This window comes from Notothenia rossii (assembly GCF_949606895.1).
Source record: "Notothenia rossii genome assembly, chromosome: 8".
NCBI classification, from domain to species: Eukaryota; Metazoa; Chordata; class Actinopteri; order Perciformes; family Nototheniidae; genus Notothenia; species Notothenia rossii.
The window spans coordinates 25,954,835-25,972,417 of NC_136906.1; the positions used below are offsets into that span (position 1 = coordinate 25,954,835).

The 17,583-nt window shown below is 41.3% G+C and overlaps 2 protein-coding genes across 2 annotated transcripts in view; one reads left to right on the top strand and one right to left on the bottom strand.

Annotated features, from left to right (window-relative positions):
- The first annotated feature begins 276 nt into the window (after nucleotides 1-276).
- cUnh16orf89 (chromosome Un C16orf89 homolog) lies at nucleotides 277-8,964 on the top strand. The gene is made up of 8 exons (XM_079643650.1): nucleotides 277-507; nucleotides 1,567-1,719; nucleotides 2,200-2,350; nucleotides 3,040-3,157; nucleotides 6,002-6,164; nucleotides 6,566-6,670; nucleotides 7,215-7,304; nucleotides 7,722-8,964. The coding sequence occupies exons 1-8, from the start codon at nucleotides 327-329 to the stop codon at nucleotides 7,823-7,825; spliced, it is 1,065 nt and encodes a 354-aa protein (XP_079499776.1). The 5' UTR covers nucleotides 277-326; the 3' UTR covers nucleotides 7,826-8,964.
- ift70 (intraflagellar transport 70) overlaps nucleotides 8,035-17,583 on the bottom strand; it is a 13,339-nt gene continuing 3,790 nt past the window's right edge. The window contains exons 6-17 of the mRNA XM_079645188.1: nucleotides 17,534-17,579; nucleotides 17,015-17,080; nucleotides 16,835-16,888; nucleotides 16,220-16,285; nucleotides 15,381-15,457; nucleotides 15,045-15,252; nucleotides 14,412-14,483; nucleotides 13,181-13,252; nucleotides 12,868-12,971; nucleotides 12,070-12,148; nucleotides 10,864-10,993; nucleotides 8,035-10,039 (exon numbers count right to left, since the gene is read on the bottom strand). Coding sequence (XP_079501314.1) covers nucleotides 9,903-10,039; nucleotides 10,864-10,993; nucleotides 12,070-12,148; nucleotides 12,868-12,971; nucleotides 13,181-13,252; nucleotides 14,412-14,483; nucleotides 15,045-15,252; nucleotides 15,381-15,457; nucleotides 16,220-16,285; nucleotides 16,835-16,888; nucleotides 17,015-17,080; nucleotides 17,534-17,579 — 1,111 coding nt within the window. The 3' untranslated portion in view covers nucleotides 8,035-9,902. The remainder of the gene's footprint in view (nucleotides 10,040-10,863; nucleotides 10,994-12,069; nucleotides 12,149-12,867; nucleotides 12,972-13,180; nucleotides 13,253-14,411; nucleotides 14,484-15,044; nucleotides 15,253-15,380; nucleotides 15,458-16,219; nucleotides 16,286-16,834; nucleotides 16,889-17,014; nucleotides 17,081-17,533; nucleotides 17,580-17,583) is intronic.

Below are 17,583 nucleotides of genomic sequence, written 5' to 3' on the forward strand. Positions count from 1 at the left end.
AGATTTCATCATGCAATTTGACACTTTTATCACGTCTTCTTTAGATATTTAAATGCTGTTCTTAACATATTACTTAAACCCTTATCAAATTATAGTAAACTTGGGGGATAACTTTTATTATTTTACTTTATGGAAGTAAAGCGTACCATAGAGTATAAAGTCGAGTTTGTTTTCGCAATTACGTCACGGCCTCCTCTCCTTCCCATCCCGTTTGAGAAAAGAGACAGCCTGTCATCCCTCCTCTCCCCTCCCCTCCCCTCTCTTCCCCTCCTCGTCTCTCCTCCCTATTTACCGTCCCAGAGCCTCCACATAGTCTGACTGAGAACATGCAGGCTGCGGGGCATCAACTGGCCGCAGTGCTGGCTCTGTTTGCAGCAGTGTGCGGAGGGTCGCAGGCCGAGGTGATCGATGACATCCTGGGCAGCCTCTCCCGGGGAGCCGCCTTCCTGGAGAGTCAACACGAGCACATCAACCTGGACGGAGTGGTCGGGTTCCTCATGCTGCAGGGTGAGAGCCAAAAACAGAGCCTCCTGTGTACGTGTGTGTGTGTGTGTGTGTGTGTGTGTGTGTGTGTGTGTGTGTGTGTGTGTGTGTGTCCGTGTGTGTGTGTGTGTGTGTGTGTGTGTGTGTGTGTGTGTGTGTGTGTGTGTGTGTGTGTGTGTGTCCTCTCAGCTGCAGTAAACATCTGGAGAAAAATATGTGTTTGTCAAGGGCAGTGGTAAAATGTAACTAAATATATGTATACAAGTACTGTACTTAAGCGCAATTGTGAGGTACTTGTACATTACTTGGGTATTTCTATGCTGCATGCTTTACTCGACTACAACTCAGATTGAAATATTTTACTACATTTATCTTCTTGATTTAGTTACTTTCATTTGCTTGCTTTAGTTACTTTATAAATTAAGTCAATGGATAATGTTTGTGAATAAAATAATCATATTTATATAAACATAGATTAATAATGCCAAAGTTATGTAAATATTCGACAGATTAGTAATTCATGCAGATAATTAAATATTATAGCTTTGTCATTAGTCAAATAAAAGTAGGCTATAAGAGATTAAACTACCAAACTATTCAGTGGTGTACCGTAATTGCATGCCCTTCATATAATGGGAAGTTTTTAGGTCATTTTAATGTTATTTAAAATGTGAAGCAAGCGCTACAGTTTGCATGTGGATGCAGTTAGCTGATTTTTTAAAATCTTATTTTAATGTATTTTTGTAAATTGTCTTTTTTTTTTACAATATCATCCTTGTTTGTGTCCGAAACAAATTAATTTCTACTGCTGTTAAAAGTAAGGAATCCAATCTTTTGATGTAGTGTTTTTGGAAATTCAATATGTCGATGTTCCTTCTTTCACATTTTGATCAACGATAAAAGTCAGTATCAGATACCAGCAGAATAAATGCTGCTGCTTTTTGACTTAAGTAAGAAAGGTGTATTACAACAGTGTGAAAGAGGGAAGGACATGTGCAGAAATGTGCCAGTCAGAATACAAAAGGAAAGGTTGCAAATATTATTATTGTATAAAGATTTCCTCTGCTGCTGACTGTGTCCCAGCTGAGCTGAAGGAGGCGGTGCGGACGTGGCCCCACAGCGACCCGGTCAGCTGGGCCCAGAGGACCTCCACCGTGGTTCTGGTCAAACGTTTGGACCGGAGCTTCGAGAAGGCCGTCACCGCCCTGCAGCAGAACGACCCCAAGTACTACAGAGGTGAGCAAGACTCCATTACCCAGGAGCCCCGTGGTGTGATGTTTGAACACAAAAACAAACCCTTTTACTCAACGTTACATTTTAGAGATTAAACAAGTAATCAAAAAATTGGGTCTTAAATGTCTTTAAGCGTATTTTGATCTTGATAAATCTAAAAATAAGTAAAGAAAATAAATAATAACATGTTACAGTTTTCATGGTACATTTGACATAGACTAATGCATAATAAGGAACAATTCCCTCAATATTAGTGTATTCTTCTGTGAATTAAGAAAAAAAAATAAGAATAAGTAACTTACAAACATAAACATCCTACAAAATGAATGTTGACCTTTTAGGTACTGACATTTTCTCAAAGGAGAGCACAGGATGTGTGATTTACAGAGCAGATATATAATGTAGAAGAAATAGAACATACAATTGTATTTCTTCATTAATAAATGGTCTATGGTGGTAAATACCTTTGTGTGTGTGCTGCAGAGTTTGAGCCCCTGCTGTCGTCGAGCTTCTATCTGATCCCTCAGGAGTGGCAGTCAACGGACATCAGCCTGGTGTATTCCTCCATCCTGAGCACCGAGTGCTACGACGAGCAGCTCAGCGACAAATGTCTAACGCTGCTGCTGGGAACCTGGTACGAACACTTATTGTCAGAGAGGAAAACACAACAGGGCACGACTTCATGACACAGACAGAAGTATCAGAAAAAGTGATGTGACCTCGACAGAATGAGGTTTAAAACCTGTCTTCCTGAAACAAAAAGTATCTGTGTTTGTAAACCTCGGTCTGAAAGATTCAACAATATGTAGTATCCGATGCAAAACAGCAACAGCGTTGGTGATAATACATATAATCTTCTCCAACATACAATATGCCTTACTTCAAATTTGGCACAAACATCCAGTTGGACTCAAGAAATAATTGATCAAAAGTTGTGGGTCAAAGGTCACTAACCCCATAGACACAAACAAGACAAACGCTAATTATGCTAATTTGACACGGATAGAAAATAGAATAAAAAATAAAAAATTATGACATTTTGGGCAGACCTTGGATAATTTGATAGCTATGCCTTAGATTGTTACACTGTTGTTAGCAGGATGTCAAATACATAATGTAACTTGTCCACATGACCTATGTATGATATACTAGATCAAGATATTGATAGGGCTGTTGTTGGAGTGAGAGTTAATTTGTGTGTGTGTGTGTGTGTGTGTGTGTGTGTGTGTGTGTGTGTGTGTGTGTGTGTGTGTGTGTGTGTGTGTGTGTGTGTGTGTGTGTGTGTGTGTGTGTGTGTGTGTGTGTGTGTACATGTGTGAGCAGGAAGATGAACGGGACGCCCTGCATCGTCACCAAACCCTGCCGGGACACCATGACACGTTTCGGCTGTCCGCACTACTCTCTGTCCCACCAGCTGCTCTACTTCATGATCGGGAAAATGGTGAGAAGTTAAACTATCGAAATATCTCTATCACTCAAAATATGTGAGGGTTTGAGTTTTGTTGTGTCTAGTTGTGGGGTTATTTTGCTTTACTGTTCTCCCTGTCATGTTTTCCTCCTTGTTTCTTGTCTGGTCCTTCTCCCTGTGTTTTCCTCCCTGTCGTTAGTTTCCCTGGTGTGTCTAATTGTCTGATTTTGTTCACCTGTTGCCCTTGTGTTTCTCCTCCCCTGCCAGGCTGTTTCTCGTCTCGTGATTACCCCTCCCTGTATTTAGTCTTGTCTCTTCCTGTGTTCGGTGTCGGTTCATTGTTTGTTTTTCCCCGTCTCCCTCCATGTCAGTCTTCGTCAGCTTTTTTGTATTATATCTTTCTTGTGCTTCCTTTGTGTTTTTGCAATCAGCTTTTAAAATAAAGTTCGCTTTTGTTTTTCTAGACCAACTTACTTTTTTTTGTAGTCTGCTTTTGGGTCCTACCTTTCCCAAACCATAACAGAATGAACCGACCACATATGAACCCAGCAGATGATCCATTTGAAGAGGAGTTGTATTCATTTACCTACTTGCTGGCTTGCAGCTATGGTAAATGGAGGGGAGCAACCAGTGTGGAGCAAGAGAGGGCTGCCCTGGCAGAGGCGTACCAGAGGGCAACAGAGAAACCAGGGTTAGTGAAGTTCTTACCTGGCTGGATTATGGACTTCCTCTAGACATGCGTTTCCCGGCCTGGTAGCCCTCTGCCTGCCACAATTCCCAACATAGCTTCTTTCGAGAACGCTTTTGATGGGTCTCGTCTGGCTTTTGGAGGTCCACAGAGCCTCCAAAAGGCTCCTAAGAGAAGGAGAACCAAGTCCAGGCTACCAGCCCGAGCTCCTGCAGCCATGTTTCCGGCTCCAGCACCGGCCCCAGCAGCCATGGTTCCGGCACCAGTACCGGCCCACACAGCCATGCTTCCGGCTCCAGAACCGGCCCACACAGCCATGGTTCTAGCATCAGTTCTGGCCCCAGCAGCCATGGTTCCGGCCCCAGCAGCTATGGTTCCGGCTCCAGTTTCGGCTCCAGTACTGGCTCTCCGGCCGACGCCAGCTCCCCGTGTCCTGTCGGCGTACCGGCCAACTCCAGCCCCTCGTCTCCTGTTGGGACTCCGGCCGACTCCAGCACCTCGTGTCCTGTCGGCGTACCGGCCAACGCCAGCTCCTCTCGAGTCCCCTCTCAAGTTCCTTCTCAAGTCCCCTCTCCAGTCCCTACTCAAGTCCCAACTCCATGTCCTGTCCCGTTGGGGGTCCCGCCGACTACTCTTCTGCCGGGGGTCCTGCCAACCCTATGTGCTGTCCCGTTGGGGGTCCCGCCGACTACTCTTCTGCCGGGGGTCCTGCCAACCCTATGTCCTGTGCCGTTGGAGGTTCCGCTGGGTGTCCTGCCAACTCCATGTCCTGTCCCGTTCGGGGTCCCGCCGACTACTCTTCTGCCGGGGGTACTGCCAACCCTATGTCCTGCCCAGTTGGGGGTCCTGCCGACAACTCTTCTGCCGGGGGCCCTGCCAACCCTATGTCCGGTGCCGTTGGAGGTTCAGCCGACACCAAGGGCGCCGGAAGCGGGGGGGCCAGGGGGCCATTGGCCCCCCCACTTTACAGCCCTGCCCCACATTTTCGCAGCGGCAGATGCCGCGGAACACTGTACAAATCTCGTTTCAATAATTCCCCTCTACTCTAAAGTCGTATCTAAAACACGATCTGATCTAGCTGTGTATATTTTGTTATTTTTTATTGTTATATTAATTCTCACTAGCTACAGGCATGTTTTAAGCTGCACGGCCTCCGGAGCTGTCCCGTCAGCGCCTACCTGCCCGTCCTCCGGAGTTGTCCCGTCGCCGCCTTCTTGCCCGTCCTTATGCCCGGCCCCCTGAGTTCCCCAGGCCGCGGTCTTCGCCCTCGAGCCCGGCCCCCTGAGTGCCGCGGTCTTCGCCCTCGAGCCCGGCCCCCTGACTCTTCCAGCCGCTGCCTTGGCCCTCATGCTCGGCCCCCTGAGTACGCCCCTTTATGAACTCTGCCTTGCCCCCGGGCTGTCCGCCCGAGACCCCCTCCATGGACTCTGCCTTGCCCCCGGGCCGTCGGCCCGAGACCCCCACCATGGACTCTGCCTTGCCCCCGGGCCGTCCGCCCGACCAACCCCTCAATGAACTATGCCTTTCATGGGCTGTTGATCCAGACCCGTCCTCCGGACCCCCTCCACCCACCCAGTTGGAAATGTTTGACTTTGTGTAGGGATGTCTGGAATCCGTCCCCTTGAGTGGGGTTTTATGTCAGGGTTTGAGTTTTGTTGTGTCTACTTGTGGGGTTATTTTGCTACCCTGTCATGTTTTCCTCCTTGTTTCTTGTCTGGTCCCTCTCCCTGTGTTTTCCTCCCCGTCGTTAGTTTCCCTGGTGTGTCTAATTTTCTGATTGTGTTCACCTGTTGCCCTTGTGTTTCTCCTCCCCTGCCCGGCTGTTTCTCATCTTGTGATTACCCCTCCCTGTATTTAGTCTTGTCTCTTCCTGTGTTCGGTCTCGGTTCATTGTTTGTTTTTCCCGTCTCCCTCCATGTCAGTCTTCGTCAGCTTTTTTGTATTATATATTTCTTGTGCTTCCTTTGTGTTTTTGCAATCAGCTTTTAAAATAAAGCTCGCTTTTGTTTTTCTAGACCAACTTACTTTTTTTTTGTAGTATGCTTTTGGGTCCTACCTTTCCCAAACATAACAAAAATCATTGGTAACCATCACCTCCAAATGCACTAAGTTCTGAGCAGAAGCTAAAATAAAAACATGAATAATTTATTATCACTATTAATAACCTGCTGTGTGTGTGTGGGTCTCAGAGAGGCTGCACTAACCTGCTGAAAGGAGACACCAGAGAGTCCCGCGCCAACATGACAGAGAGCAGCTACCAGAAGATCTACTGCTCCAACATGATGAAGGCCAACCAGGACATCTTTAGGGATGGGATCACCGAGCAGACGGTCGACATCTTCATTGAAAATAGTGAGTATATTATTTTAAATTTTTCTTTATTCTTTTTGTCACATTCGTGTGAATGCGACATCTTCGGGAAGCCTTGAGGGATGTTCTTCAAATTCAGCAAAATGTAAACTTAGACTAGGAGGAACAGATTATATGTTGCTGCTCAAAGCTCAATGGACAGTTCGACCTCACAAAACACGTTTTTTGCCTTAACTCAAGATCCAATACAGTACACCATCTATTACAATTTCTTACAAATATCTAATATGCTAAAAGTATGTCAGTATTTTGGACATTCAGATGAAAATGTTTGCGTGTAGTGTGTATTACATCATGTGTTTCCTATACATATTTCAAACTGCATATATTTTGCATATTATATAGTTTGGACTATCTTGAGTTCCTCTGCTCTTCTTCAACAGTCCTGATTTGTGGATTGTCTGGTTTCTCCGACTTCTACAAAGCTGATTGGCTGCAGCACATCCTCCGGCTGCAGGACGAGGAAGCGGGCTGCTTCGGGAGAGACAGTATGTGTTTTAAAAAGAAAGTTTTAAAATGCAACTGAATTGAAAATATCTCATTATCTCCAGGTACTGTAGCGTTACTGTCAAAGTACATGTTAAAGCTTAATCTCTTCAGTAAAAGGAATACTGCACACGAAGAATCACCATTTGTATACACTAGTCTACTGTTCGAGTACTGTTTTTACTTAAGTGCAGTTTTTGTTAAAAATCCAATGTGCTAGTGAAGTATTAAGCATTGACTGGATAAATGGGACTTGTATTATACTGCACTAGTTACTAGTAGTATGAGAGTTTTATGTTTTCATGTACGGCAGTTGTGCTGTTGTTAAACGCCACTCCCTTTTTATTTTTCAATTCAATACTTTTCTTAGTTTTTTTTTTAAGTATCCAAGGTTACATGGGGTTAATGTTGTATATGAAATTATTTTGTGGTTGAATTATTCCGTTAAAGTTTACAAATTATCCGTCCTGTCTGGTGAAGGTTAAACATATTACTAAATGTAGAGATAGTATTATTACTTGAGAGATGTTACCTGCTGTTTCTCAGAGAGCATCATGTCTCAGATCATCGGAGACGAGCTGCTGGAGCAGCTGCAGCCTCACCGGAGAGTGAAGAGGAGGGAGAAGATACTTCCAGGTACTCGCATGTTATATCATATTAAAGTCTAATAGATAGAAAATGATTGCAATTTGAGCTGTGAAAGTTGAAGAAAAAATAAATAACTAATCAAAGCTAACTTTCTGCCGAATACAAAGAAGACAGCTTTTATCAGATTCTTGATCCCGTACCAGTGTGACTGACCTGGCTCCTTTTTTAATTTTATTATTATTATCAGCACTTTTTTGGTTTAAAATCAAAATGAATTCATGTGAAGTAATTTTACTGCTGGTATGTGTTGACTTTCATAAAAAGTTTGAATGCAAATGAAAGTTGCAGAATCGACTGTACTTATGGTATTTTTGTGTTATCATTTCCTGTTTCTGGCTCTTCTCTTCATTATTATAATGATAACTTGTTCCCACTCATTGCTTCACTTTGAATGTGACGCCTCAGACGGCTGCTCCAGTCACATGACGGCGGTGGCGGTGGGCGCTCTGGGAGGATACCTGAACTACTACCTGGCAGAACAGGACATAACCAAGAGGCCAATCTCCTGAACGCCCCCTCCCCCCCCCCCCCCCCCCATCAGGTAGCGATGCTCTTTACTGAGAGACTCCCGACACAACATGATGTTAATGAATATAGGTTGTAAGATGATGAAAATAGAATGTAGCTGTTTGTTAGGCACCAAACTAAATGTATTCATTGATTCTAATGATCTTTAAAGTGTATTAACCCAAAACAATGTATCTTTTGAAAGTAGCGATGCTCCCATTCAGCGGGAAACCATATGAAGTCGCATTTACTCTTTAAAAAGTAGCTTTAGTAGTTTGTGTCTACAGAACCAGGAAGTACCTTTAGGATGTTTGTTCTGTCTGTGATGCAACAAGCTAGCTAAAGATTGAACCTTTTTTTTTATTTTTATGAAATCCGGATAACAACATGTCAGATTCAGCTTTTTACCACACGGCTTCTTAAACAGTTCCACGTGTTATGGTCCAATGTATGCTGACCAGTGCTGGAAAGTAACTAAGTACATTCACTCCAGTTTATTTTTTCTTAAATTCTATTTCCTGCTACTTTATTATTCTTTTATTATTTATTTCTATTCCACTTATAAAAGGTGGTAAATATTGTATTACATTACATTTGTGTGATAGCTTTAGAAGATTCAGATTGATAATACGAAATATAATCATCAAATGATTGATAATACTTTGGTTCTTTTCTATCAGAGTATTCATAGTTGTATTGAGGTATTCGTTTTGTCGTGATGTCATCTCCTGGTTGGTACCTTCGTCTAATTTGATGTAAAAATGTTAGGGATGCACAATTTGGATTTTCTTAGCGGATACCGGTACCTAATAATGACCTGCTTCAGAGATGAGGGGTAAACAATAAGTTCATACTAGTAGTTTAGGCACACCTGAGGCTAAAGTGTAGCATGTTCAGTATAATCTAATACTTCAAAGCTCTCACCTTCATCTAAATCTAACTTCTGACTTCTTACACTTCTGACATTGTTATTAATGCGCTTGTTTTACTTTTTGTTCCGTCTTATTTTTTTTGGCGGGTCACAAAGCAACTTGTGTAAATGTGCATAACATCCCCGACTGCATCAGAGTGTGTAGATGCTGTACTTTTGGCTTTGTATCATGAGCTATAAATGAATGATCTGAATAAAAGATTATAATAATAGGCGTTTACAGTTTTTGATTGATACATTTTCTGCACTGTGTATATTTATCAGATGCTCCGTCATCATTAAGACAGAATCTAGACACCGGCTGATTTTGGAGGATGGATAAAAGTATAACAAGGTGTGAGGACTTATAGGAAATTGTTACATTTGATAACTTTCTTATTCTGAACATTTTAAAATGGCAATGCTGGCATCCCAATTCAGACCTGGGAAAGGTGTAAACGATTTGAGATGATATTCAATAATCGGGCTATCATTCAAATATACTGACCTTTAGTCGTTGTTTCCTTGAGCTTTGTGTCTGCAGGATCTGTCTCTAAATATGTGTGACTGATTGGAGCAAAAGGCCATGAAATATTCACTTAAAGAAAAACATCGTAGGCAGTTTTTTCTTCCAAAAATATTATCTTTATTTTCTTTAAATTATTTATATCTACTGAATATAAAGCTAGCAGGCAGCTGTAAAACCAGCACTGACTAAAGAGGAAATCTGTAGAGGAACTTAGGTACAAAATGTATCACGTATTCCATGTAAACACAATAAACAAGTCTGCTTTTTATATATATATATATATATATATATACACACGATATCCTCTATAGCGGTACAAAAGTAGTACTGATAATAAAAGTACTAAATAAATAGGAATGTCTGAGTCTGTGAAGTGAAGCAAAGACGCCATTACATTGACATAGAACATAAACTGATGTCACATCTGCTGCAACCATCCTTTTGCCCAAACTCCCCCGGATTCACTCCATTTCTAAATAAAAGCTTCACCTGGGGTGTGTTTTGACGAGAGTCAGAACGGGGAACTGGATTTGATTCCCAGGAATAAGGAGCTTGCACAGCAGGCCTTGTTATGCTGTCTCTGTGCCTTGCTCCATTCTCCTTCAAAGTGGTAAAACACCATGTGTTGCTGTGACTCCTGTCACTTGTTCCAGCCAATGACCTCGTAGAAAAGCGCCTTGAGCATTCTGGCCTCGTAGGTGACGGTGTTCTTTCCGATGTGGGTGTGGGTCTCCTCCAGAGGCTGCTCGATGATGGCTGTGACCTCCTTACCGTACACTACAGGCGAGACACACTGATGTTACCTCACACTCAACAACATACCATTTGTTACTTAGGTCCTATTACATATATATTGTAAAAATAATTATGTTTATGCATCCTATTTTTTATTGTTGTTATCACTGTCATTTTATTCAGATATGTAAAAAAATATATATATATGTTTTACAAATTCAAATGACCGCCTTCACTAGTATATGAGAAGAAGTGAGTTATATATCTTCCCCAAAAGGTCTGTCTCCTACATAACTTTTTAGAGTTCTCCATAACAATCCCATGACCTTGAGAAAACAAAAGTTGTTTTCTTGTGATAAATGATCTTGTTATCTTGAGAAAGCAGATCCTTGTTTTGTCGTAAGTCCACATGAATAAACCCATCTCACAAGAAGACAAGCTCTAGTATCCTTTGACAATAAATGAATAGCTCTTTATATTCTGAAAGGCTAACACTTTGACTTTCAGGCTTTGCCAGATTGTTGGCCGACACTGGAAGTAGTGTTAGGTTTGTGTCTGGTCTGTTAGACGGAAATGCTCACTGTCGCTTAGCTAAGAAAATAATGATGTTCACAATGTATACAACCAACTCTGACCGGATGGTGATGCTGCAGAAAATATCCAGGTATAGAAGCTACATCTGCTTCCTCTTTCAGCCAGATTTCAGTTTTATAAATGACTGTCAACAGTCATTTATGAAATGTGAAGACATATGGATCTGCATGTGCTCTCTCAAAGGATAAATAGTGTTTGTTGCAAACTGAAACATCAATTATTGTCACAGGCCAGCACTTTTGCAGATGTGTTTGTGTGTGGATGCTGCTTACCCTCGCAGTGCTCCAGGAACTGGATACACTCCTGTACCACGGCGTCCCTCAGCATGACCATGTGTTTGGACATGTTCTCCAGCAGGGAGAGGAAACAGCGCTTGGCGTAGAACCATGTGTCTGTTCCCAGCTACACACACACACACACACACACACACACACACACACACACACACACACACACACACACACACACACACACACACACACACACACACACACACACACACACACACACACACACACACACACACACACACACACACACACACACACACACACACACACACACACACACACACACACACACACACACACACACACGTTAAAAAAAACGTTGTTACGCCATTGTGATATTAAAGTTATTATTCTGACACTAAAGATCATCTCATCAGTATTAATCCTGCTAACTGATGTGTTCAAACTGAAGCTGCATTCCTTTTTCCACGCTAACGAGTCCGAAAGCACTATCGATTTTGTCCGCAGAATAAACAAATTGAAAGGTTATGACTTTAATGTTAGTAAAAGCCAGTGTCTCCGTTTCTGTGGTATTTAGGGTTTGACAGAAGGATATGTGGCAGGGATTTCTTCCTTCTGTTGGAAGGAGTTCAGACATGGCGGTCAGATTGCTTGGTTGAATGTATGTGGCTCCACAGGCTCACATTCCTGGACTCCTCTCTGATTTCACAGTGAATGTGAGTCTATGGTGGGGATTTGTACAAGGCTGAGAGGGGGCAACACTCGGGATGACAGCCTGTGTTCTCAGCTGGAGCTTCAGTGGACTCAGCTGCAGCACAGATGGTTATTTTTGGTTCAAAAGAATGAATGTTTGTATTTTAAATGAGCACTTTCTTGAAGTTGTGTTTATGGTGTATTACTCACACACTGCTTGCTACACAATAAACAACAAACTATTTCCCTTAAAATAGGTACTGAATGTTTCCTGTTTTTGTTACATGACTTAGTTGGATACTCAAATCTGATTGGTGAATTTGGACCTTCCAGAGGTTTTACATTTTCAATAACAGACCACTATTAAGGAGAGCAGGCCGTTGCTAAGGAGAATAGACGCTGCTTCGACCACCCTGTCGGTGTGCTTGTCTCATGAATGACCGTCTCACACGTTGCTTATTATCCCTTTCTTAAAACATTTGCTACAAACTTTCTAAAAAAGAAACCCAGGGAACAATGGAATAACTGACTGACCTTCTTACTGTAAGGCTCCAGGCTCTTGATGACACGAGATATGCCAAAATCATAGTTTCCCTTAGCACAGTACAGCGTCCTGAAAAAAACCCAAATTCAGTCAGAACAGCAATACTTACTAAAAGGTCCTTTTTACCATTCTATAATATGTTGACATTCCTTCCTTTTTCTTCCACCTTGAAAGGAACTTGCTTAGGTCAGTTGATACTGTCATACTGGTAATCTGCTGAAAATGTCTTGGTTAAAATCTTCAGGAAAAGCTCAAAAGCAAACCGTAAGTTGCAAGATTTCTTATACAGATTTGGATAATCGTCAAAAAGTAACTCAGTCTCTTAGTATCCTAGCCAAGCTGTTGTTTTCTGCCTGCTGCTCTTTGATTTACACACAAAGATTGTGATGAAAAGAATATATAACTGCTGCATATAGGAACAAGGACCTGAGATACATCAGGATGAATTGCATGATAAATGAGCTCAGGTTTAACATAAATTAGATTATTTCTTTCTTAACATATTTTTTCTGTATTTATTAATGATAGTATTTATTTGATGATAAACACTTTGGGTCTCCATAAGTGTGAACTTTATAGTAAAGGAACTTTTTTTGGTTCCAGGGCTAAAATTAGTTTTGAAAGCCAGTCTAATACATACAATGAACACGCAGTACTAGTTAACACCATAGACTGTATATTGTATATGCACATGAAATATTTTGCACATTAAATATTTTTAAATGAGGTTCTTCTTGGCGAAACCTAATAAGCAACGTGAAAGCAGATTTTTCAAGCTGTAAACTCACCCGATGACCAGGTTGACGATGCAGAGGTGGAACACCTTCTTGTCGGGGTCGTCGTAGGAGATCTGCTCTTCCTCCTTCTCGATCTTCCTCATCAGCTCTTCAGCCTGTAAGACAACGAGAGGAGGAAACTGGACTTTTTATACTGAAGATAAAGCGACAAACATTATTACCATACAGAGACACAAAGAATAGAAGTAAAATGAAAGTAAAATCCCTATGAAATATATTTAATTAAAAGTAGTATTATAAAAAGGTGTACTAAATGACAGTACAGTGTTTTATGTTAAATTGTGTTCATCTCTGTGAACAGTACCTCCTCATTCTGGCTGGTCAGGATGTAGGACACACACAGGTTGGCCAGGACCACAGCGCTCACATTCAGGATCTACAATGGGACACACAGACACACACAAACACACACATTTTTTGTTAAATTTACAATATATTTACAACACTCAGAATTTAACAAACTTCAAAACCAATCCAGGGTGCATGCAAGTTTCCACAAACTGATTTGAGGTTATTTAGAATAGAACATGATTAAAACGTCATAAACACGATGATGCTAAAGTGTTAGCATCATTGTGTGGCGCAGTGGGTTGTGCGTATGTGTTCGGATAAGGGGGTCACAGGTTCAAACCCCACTGCAGTCAGCATGTCGTTGTGTCCCTGAGACACTTCACCCCAAATTGCTCCTGTGGGGATTGCCCACAGTATTGAATATGTAAGTCGCTTTGGATGAAAGCGTCTAACAAAGGGGTGTCAAACTCAAGGCCCGGGGGCCAAATCCGGCCCTCGACTTCATTTTATGTGGCCCACAACAGCTCTGAAAGAATATAATATGTTTAAATACGGTTACATGCCGATTTACAGAAGCACGGTGCCCATAAACTACATGTCCCACAATGCATCTCAAATTTGACTTTTTTCTCAGAATTTGACTTTTTTTCTTCAAAATATGCCTTTTATCTTAGAATTAGCCTTTTTCTCAGAATTCACTTTTTTTCTCCACATTTTTTTTATTACTTTCTTTCTTCAGAATTTGTCTTTTCTTTTTGAATCATTTTGTGACATTCTCACTGAAAAGACTTGCAATTATTTGCCTTAGACTTCTGCTTTCAGACGTAGTTAATTATGAAGTTATTACCCAATCCGATAATAATCCAATGCAGAGGCAATAATGTAATATTATATATTATTTTATACATATTAAATATTTATATATGTATTTTTATATAGTCTTTCTTGAAGTTACAACCGGCCTTTTGAGTGCAACCATAATGCTAATGTGGCCCGTGATGAAATTGAGTTTGACACCCCTCGTCTAATAAGTGACATGTAATGTAATGTTTAATTTTTCAGTGAGGAAAGAAAACATTCTAGAACCCTCAGCTGAGTGACTGAAGTGCTCTGAAATTGGACGAAAATCATAATTTTCAAATTCAAAACAAAACCAGCACTGCAAACCAAATAAAAAAATCCACACAGCAGAAAATAATGAAATTCATATCATGCACACATTTGAGAAAACACTGCAGATCGACGCAGAGCTGCTCATCTATTTTTACCGAGGGTTTGCACTTGCAGGGACACTCTTGAATGTTACACTGCTCCACCTGGACAAAAAGGCAAACTGTCAACGATTAGTCCTGACCTCACTCTGACATCGGGGCTGATCCCATGCATTGTGCGCATTTTATCTTCAAAATACTTAGTTTAAGCGTCTGATGTTTATGAAGGAGTATTAAGGCCATGAAGGTCATATTGAGAAAAACTCATAAATATGGAGATGTAATTCTCAATCTCAAAAAAGAAACTAACTAAGATGTATGACTTTATAATCTCAAAGCATTTTGGAGTTGTTTTCGTGTACATTTACCAATTTCATGATGCAATTTAGTGATTTTCTTTCTCATGTATTTAATTATTTAATCTTAGAAAATATACAACTTGGTTTTTCCTAAGATTAAGACGTATTTTACTTTTCTCTCAGACTACCACCACTTTCACACCAGCTCCATAATCATGATTTAGTTTGACCTACAATGGCCTTAATAGGTATTGTAGATATGCATTAACTCTCAATAATTAATCTCGCACAAATAATGGAAGTGTCCCTCCTCCACACATTTATGTTCTCCATGTTCTTCGTGGCGCGGCCGCCCTGAGGCACTCACATTATCATAGTGCTTCTTGACGATGGGCTCGTAGAAGCCGATGGCCTCCTTGTACTTGTTCTGCATGAAGAGCACGTGGGCTACGTTCAGCTTCCAGGTGTCGTCCTCATTGCAGACCTCTACAGACTTTCGGAAAATCTTCTCAACCATCTGGAAGTTCTCCCGGTTCCAGTAGATCTTGGACTGGGCCATCAGCACCACGATGTACCTGGGAAACGACCGGGACAGTTCAATAGTCGGGGAGAAGTTATGTCATCTGACTCTTTTTTGGGTGAATTAGCGAACTAAATAGAAGCTGAGAGTTACATATTTATATATTTTTGTGTGTGTCCTTACTTCTCCTGCATCAGGTCGTAGTCCTGCAGACATTTCTTCTGAGCTTCATCATCCCTAGTCAGCCTGGCCTCCTGCACCTTACAGCAGAGGACAAAAACAACACTCAGCCAAAACAAATCAGAGCCTTCAAAATCCACTATTCTCAATAGATGAGAAGAATCCTTAGGCTACTGTAATAAAGGATCCAGGGCTGTGTTTCATCATGACATGTCTTACATATTAGGCTGATGACAGGTTGATATATGTCTATTGTGTTAAAGGTCACCTATTATGCAAAATCCACGTTTCCATGTCTTTTATACATAAACATGTGTCCCCTCTGTGTAAAGACATTCTGAAAGTTTCAGAAAAAAAGATTTGCTCTCTTTTCGTCCTGATCCATTTATATAAAAACCTGTCTGAAAATGAGCTGATCAGATTTTGGCCACTTTATGATGTCATAACGATGTTTTAGCTTGTGTAATCATTAGCCAATCAGCAACCAAGGTAACCCCCCCACCCCCCCTTATCACCTGAATCTCCTCCTAGAGCACCATTGTGTTCTTTTCAACCAAATCTCTCTCAGAGGGGCGTTGGGAGTGGCTCCTTATTTTCATCTAAAGCAACAGACAGCGAATCAGCACTTTTGAAACAGGGCTGAAACAGAGGGGATTATGGGATGCTACAATGATCTGTTTGGTGTTTGGAGCCGAACACTTCAGAGACATGTTTGTATATATCTGAGACCTATAATATATTGATGAAAAACAGTCTAATAGGGGACCTTTAAGATAAGGGCAAATACACATGCGTACAGGACAATGCATAACAAATGAGAAAGAACAAAGGAGGAAAACAACCTGCTTGGCCAGTTTCCGTAACTGCTCCGTCAGTTTGCCGTTCATCTCATCAAACTTCCTAAAAGCCTGTGGAATAAACAGACAGTTTATTGATGGATGAACAAACAGAAATAAACAGATTTTGGAGTAAATTACAAAATGACAAGGTTGGCTTCAGCCCAGATAATATAATGAGGTTCCTGCACACTGAGAATTATAGCTTAATGTAATGTGGTGACTATAAGCTGTTTTTTATCACCTTCTTAAACCTTTATTCAATCCCAAGTAGTTTTGAAATCCAAACTTTTCAACATTTGATTAAGCTGTGCTTCTTGGGATTATAAAAGCAATTTTTTATGTAAGTAAAACAGCAAGTTTAAATGTATTTATCACAGTGTTCTCCCTTTACAGTTACATAAAGGGTTGTTTGACCTCTTGGGGGCAGTGGAACAAGCTTTAAACCCAAATGTGACACATTATTAACTGATAATAGTCTTATGGTGAATATGTGTACTGTATATGCAATATTGTGCTTACAATAGCTCAGTGCTGCTGAGGTTGATGGGAAATACTGTAAGCATGCAGGAAAGCAAACGTAAAAAGTAGCTTTTATTGTAAAAAGAAAATGTGTAGTACCTCCTCTGGTGCTGTCTGACAGGTCAACAGGGCATCAAGAAACTCATACATGTACTGGAAAAGGAAACAACAACAACAACACTTTTTCATTAGTGCAGGCAAACAGAAACAGAACATGTGAGTTCCTGGAGTGTGAATTAGGAACTGAAAACACATGGATTGGTTCAGAGTGTAACTTACCGGTGTGAGGAACTTGTATGTGAGATGGGCGTTCTCTGCCAGGACGTCAGCAGCCAGGTCAAAGTACTGAGAATGAGAGAGAGGACATCATTGACATTAATACCAACCTCTCTTTCAGCCCTCTGTGTGTTTTGAGCTCTTTCCACTAACACTCACACCACATGACTCAAACTGAAAACAGTGCTCCTCCTCGCATGGACCCTCAATGTGTGCCGTATGGAGGAAACTGCTGACACAGTCCTAGAGTCGAATGATAATTGATGATAATTTCATAATTACCATAATTAGTAATGGCCTGTTTGATAGATGAAGGTAATGTATGTTTTTCAGTCTAAAATATAGTGTGGAATTGGTAACGAAACTGCTTTTGGGGGGAAAGAAACACATGTTTTCAAACTGCCACAGGCTAGGTGGGAAAGTACTGTGCAATAATTAAGCTCAGAAGTCTTTGAGGAAAGAATTGATTTCTCAAGCCTACTTAATACATGACAATAGCCTGCAACCTGTTGTGTACAGTACCTCATGTTTGCAGTAGAGCAGCAGCAGGTTCCCGAAGGTGACGGGGGGGA

Bases quoted from the DNA above. Each gene is read 5' to 3' on its own strand.
- cUnh16orf89 (XM_079643650.1), top strand. From the start codon at position 327: ATGCAGGCTGCGGGGCATCAACTGGCCGCAGTGCTGGCTCTGTTTGCA. The intron at 2,351-3,039 runs GTACGAACACTT...ATGTGTGAGCAG, and splicing joins ACGCTGCTGCTGGGAACCTG to GAAGATGAACGGGACGCCCT. The intron at 7,305-7,721 runs GTACTCGCATGT...GTGACGCCTCAG, and splicing joins GAGGGAGAAGATACTTCCAG to ACGGCTGCTCCAGTCACATG.